The 4,924-nt window shown below is 37.2% G+C and overlaps 1 protein-coding gene across 1 annotated transcript; it reads right to left on the bottom strand.

Moving 5' to 3' along the window:
* Nucleotides 1–1,258: 1,258 nt before the first annotated feature.
* LOC143020473 (serine/threonine-protein kinase pim-2-like) lies at nt 1,259–2,008 on the bottom strand. Its single transcript, XM_076176897.1, has one exon. It carries the CDS (start codon nt 2,006–2,008, stop codon nt 1,259–1,261), a length of 750 nt encoding a protein of 249 aa, XP_076033012.1.
* Nucleotides 2,009–4,924: the final 2,916 nt, after the last annotated feature.

Raw genomic sequence — 4,924 nt, 5'->3', positions numbered from 1 at the left:
TGTGTGTGTGTGTGTGTGTGTGCGTGTGTGTGTGTGTGTGTGTGTGTAGGAGCGCAAGGATTCATGTTTCTGCATACCTTCATACGTGCATATATATATTATTTATACACACACACACTTATATATAGATATATACATATGTATATATATAAAAAAGTAATGTAACTCATTGATAAAATCATACTATTGACCCACTTTCGGAGAAGAATAAACGAAAGTGAAAAGATCCGTATATTTCCATAACTATCTGTGATCCTCTTCAGCAGATGTGATTACAGAGTGGAAAAAAGCATGTATATATTTTGTATATATACATGCTTTTCTCCACTCCGCATATTTCCATAACTATCTGTGATCCTGAGAGACAGCAGACAGACAGCAGAGAGAGCTGAGCTGCAAATAAATTTCGATAAAACCAAACTAATGTGTATGAGCAGAGAGGAGAGCAACGTACAGGATGTGTTTTTCGAAGACAAGAGAATAGAGTTGGTAGAGAGTTTCAGATATCTAGGTGCAACAGTAACAAATAGAAACGAGATGAAGACAGAAATAAATATATGAATCGCTTCAGCAAACAGATATTATTTTAGCCTTGTACCAAGATTAAAGAAGAAAAGTATATCAAGAAATACAAAATTAAGAATCTACAAAACAATCCTAAGACCCATAGTTTCATATGCCAGTGAGACATGGAGCTTAAAAAAAAAATGGAACAAAGACTACTGGTGCTTGAGAATACAATATTGAGGCGAATTACTGGACCAGTTTTTTATGAAAATGAGAATAGGTGGGGAGGGCGACACAATAATGAGCTCGGTGTTTTTTCCGCATATATAAACATATACATATTATATATATATATATATATATATATATATATATATATATATATATACATATGTATATAATACATATATACAGAAATATATAGTAATGACAAGCGTTGTCGTCTGTAAGTTTATTTTCTATTTTGGTTGTATTCAAAAATAAAATGACAGACGTCATTTTTCGTCATCATATATTTGGTTCATTACTAGTGAATTTATTCAGCCGAAAAAAACTCAAAGACCACAACGTTCGTCATCATGTATCTTAGTTCACTACTGGCAATTTTATTCAGCTGAGGGAAAGCTCCCAGTATTATCTTTTCTGATTATGACTTGAGGAAAAATCCAGGGAAAGGAAGAAGATTGGCAGAAACTTCAGCTCAAAGTTCTGAGCTTCCGCAGAACCCGTAGATGGCAGCAGGACTGATTTTTCAAAGTCTTTTGACCCGTTTGGCTCTCTTGACTTTCAACCAGGGGTCAGATTGGATGCCTCTCAGGTGAAGCCGTTTCTCAGATTTCCTTACGAGGCATTTTCTGACGAGCTTCTGGCAGCCCTTTGGGACGCCCTTCGGGAACTTCACTTCCCATTTGTCTCCGTCCTTTGGATATTTCTTGCACGCCAGACGGAACAGTAGCAATCCAAGACTCCATACAGCCGATTTTTCATGGCGATCGGCAGGAATCGAAGAGGCGTTGATGAAGGTTCCCATGCCAAAGTCCACAAGCTTTGCGGTTAGTTTTCCGGTTACTTCGTTTCTAACGACGAGAATATTAGCCATATTAATGTCCTGATGACAGACTCCGGCTTTGTGGCAGGCTATTACGGCTGTCAGAACCTGCGAGAAGACGTCTTTGGCGTCTTTCATCTTCAGCTCCCCATACTTCGAGGTGTAGTCAAGAAGATCCACTGCGCCCGGGATCAGCTCCATGACGATGAATACGTGTCTGCGTTCAATGAAGAAATCCAGGAGCTTTACAACCTCGGGAATATGCTGAACTGCTTTCATGAGTGCGACTTCCAGAGGCATAGTCCTCTTCTTGGGATCTGCCCAGTCGTACACTTCAGCCAAAGGTATTTTCTTTATGGCTACCTTGGCTTCGTCTTCGATTCGTTCGGCGGAGAAGACACTCCCAAATGATCCTTCTCCCAGAAGTTCCTTGAAGATGAATCTTCTGGTCATGGTTCTTCCTTTCTTGATTCCTCGAAGAACAATTCCATGGAATCCATCGACTGGACGTTTCGATCATTGACAGTGATGCTGATAATCCACGATTCGATAAACAGAATTGTGAACACACACACACACACCTATATAACTGTGTGTGTGTGTTATATTTATATATATATATATATATATATATATATATATATATATATATATAAATAATACGTTAAACTTGGCTGGACATATGGTAAGACAGACAACATAAAAATCTAAAGTAAAGTTTTATTGGTCCGTGAAAAATTCTGGATTATCTCACCACAAACTAAAGGGTCATTATTTACCTGAGATCGAATATTACTTGGGTAATATATATATATATATATATATATATATATATATATATATATATATATATATATATGTATATATATATTTATATACATATATATATATATGTGTGTGTGTGTGTGTGTGTGTGTAATATGTTATACTTGGCTGGATATATGGTAATACAGACAACATAAAAATCTAGAGTCAACTTTTATTGGTCCTTGAAAAATTCTGGATTATCTCACCACAAACTAAAGGGTCATTATTTATCCGAGATACATACATACATACACACACACACACACACACACACACACACACACACACACACATACATATATATATACATATACACATATATATACATATACATATACACACACACATATATATACATATATACATATATATACATATATATATATATACATATGTATATATATACATATATACACATATATACATATATATATACATATATATATATATATATATATATATAAAGAGAGCGAGAGAGAGAGTTGGGGGAGAGGATAGTAGAGAGAGGGTATATATATATATACATACATATATATATATATATATATATATATATATATATATATATGTACATATATATATACATATATACATATGTAATATATACATTTGTATATATATATATATATACATATATATATACAATATATATATATATACAATATATATACATACATGTTATATATATATATTTATATATATATATACATATATATGATATATACATATAATATATATATACATATATATACATATATGTTATATATATATACATATATGTTATATATATATACATATATATATATATACATGTAATATATATATATATATATATATATATATATATACATATAAATATATATATGTATATATATAATGTATATATATATGTATATATATAATATATATATATATATGAATATACATACATACATATACCAAGGCTTTTTCCCCCTTCCAAGGGAGGTAGCCAAAAAGGGAAAGGCATAAAAACACTCCCACCCATTTCATCCCTAAATACACTCCACACCCCTCCCACCCTTCCTCTCATCTGAGCACCTCCTGGATGACGGGTCATCCCTGCACCCTGCCCACCGCCCTGGGTCAGAAGCAGTGTCGCAAGACACAGCACATCCACAGCAAGGCCGCTTCATTTAATCGGCGACCCCCCCTCTCCGTCCCCCTTTGCATATAAGGCGAGGACGGGGAGAAATCCCTTCGGGCTGCGTCAAAATTTACTCACACATACTACCCCACCCCCCACCCCCCCGCCCACTCCTCCTCACGCAGTCACAACATCATCCATATACAACCATTCTCCACTCACCTCTGTCTTCCGTCCTCTCCCTTCCTTCCTCAACAGACATTCCCCTCTTCACCAAAGCCCCCTTCACCCCATCCATCCACCTCATCCTAGGACGTCCCCTCATGTTCACTCCCTCCACATCTGCCTTCCATACCTCTTTTACTAGTCTTTCTTCACTCATTCTTTCCATGTGACCAAACCATCCTAATATTCTTTCATCAACCCTATCTTCCAAATCCTTTTTCACCCCTGTTCTCCTCCTCACCTCCTCATTTCTCACTCTATCTAGCCTAGTAACCCCCACCATACTTCTCAGACACCTCATCTCAAACACATTCAAACTCCTTCTCTCTTCTTCTCTTATGTTCCACGTTTCTGCCCCATACAGTGCTGTTGGCACAATCACTCCTTCATACAGTCTCCTCTTCGCATCCATTCCCAAATGTCTATTTCTCATTACACTCTTTAAACCACCAAGGCATTTACTCGCTTCTCTCAATCTACATTCTACCTCCACCTTTTCCTGCTACACTTGCACCCAAGTATCTAAAACTATCCACTTCCTCCAGTCGCTCTCCCTTAATGTTCACTTCCAGTCTACTGCCACTTTCACCCCTTGTACATTTCATCACCTTACTTTTACCCACATTTATCTTTAGCTTTCTTCTATCACATACTCTCCCAAACTCTGCCACCAGCTTCCTCAATCCCTCCTCTGACCCTGCCACAAGCGCAGTGTCGTCCGCAAACAACAGCTGGCTCACCTCCCACTTTTCTCCATTTTCTTTAACCATCTCCAATCCCTGACTCACTACCCTAGCATTCACCTCTCGCACCACCCCATCCATGTATAAGTTGAACAGCCAGGGCGACATAATGCATCCTTGACGAAGTCCCACCTTTACTTCAAACCACTCACTCTCTCCATTTCTAATCCTAACACATGCTCTACTACTCACATAAAAACTCTTGACAGCTCCCAAAAGCTTTCCTCCTATCCCATAAATCTGCATAACCTCCCACAGTGCCTTTCTGTCTACCCTATCATAAGCCTTTTCCAGATCCATAAAAGCCCAAAAAACATCCTTCCCCTTTCCTATAGCTTTCTCACATATCTGTCTTACCACAAAGATCTGATCTACACAACCTCTACCCGTCCTAAATCCACACTGTTCCTCACCAATTACTCCTTCTTTTCCTCTCCTAATCCTCTCAATTAAGATTCTCCCATAAGCCTTCCCTATATATATATATAT

This window comes from Oratosquilla oratoria, chromosome 40 (assembly GCF_046742065.1).
Source record: "Oratosquilla oratoria isolate Oo_2021 chromosome 40, ASM4674206v1, whole genome shotgun sequence".
NCBI classification, from domain to species: domain Eukaryota; kingdom Metazoa; phylum Arthropoda; class Malacostraca; order Stomatopoda; family Squillidae; genus Oratosquilla; species Oratosquilla oratoria.
The sequence above is the reverse complement of the archived record's forward strand: the minus strand, read 5'-3'. Positions and strand labels throughout refer to the sequence as shown.

What these genes read in the sequence shown, in the direction of transcription:
- LOC143020473 (XM_076176897.1), bottom strand. Translation starts at nt 2,008, where the DNA reads ATGACCAGAAGATTCATCTTCAAGGAACTTCTGGGAGAAGGATCATTT.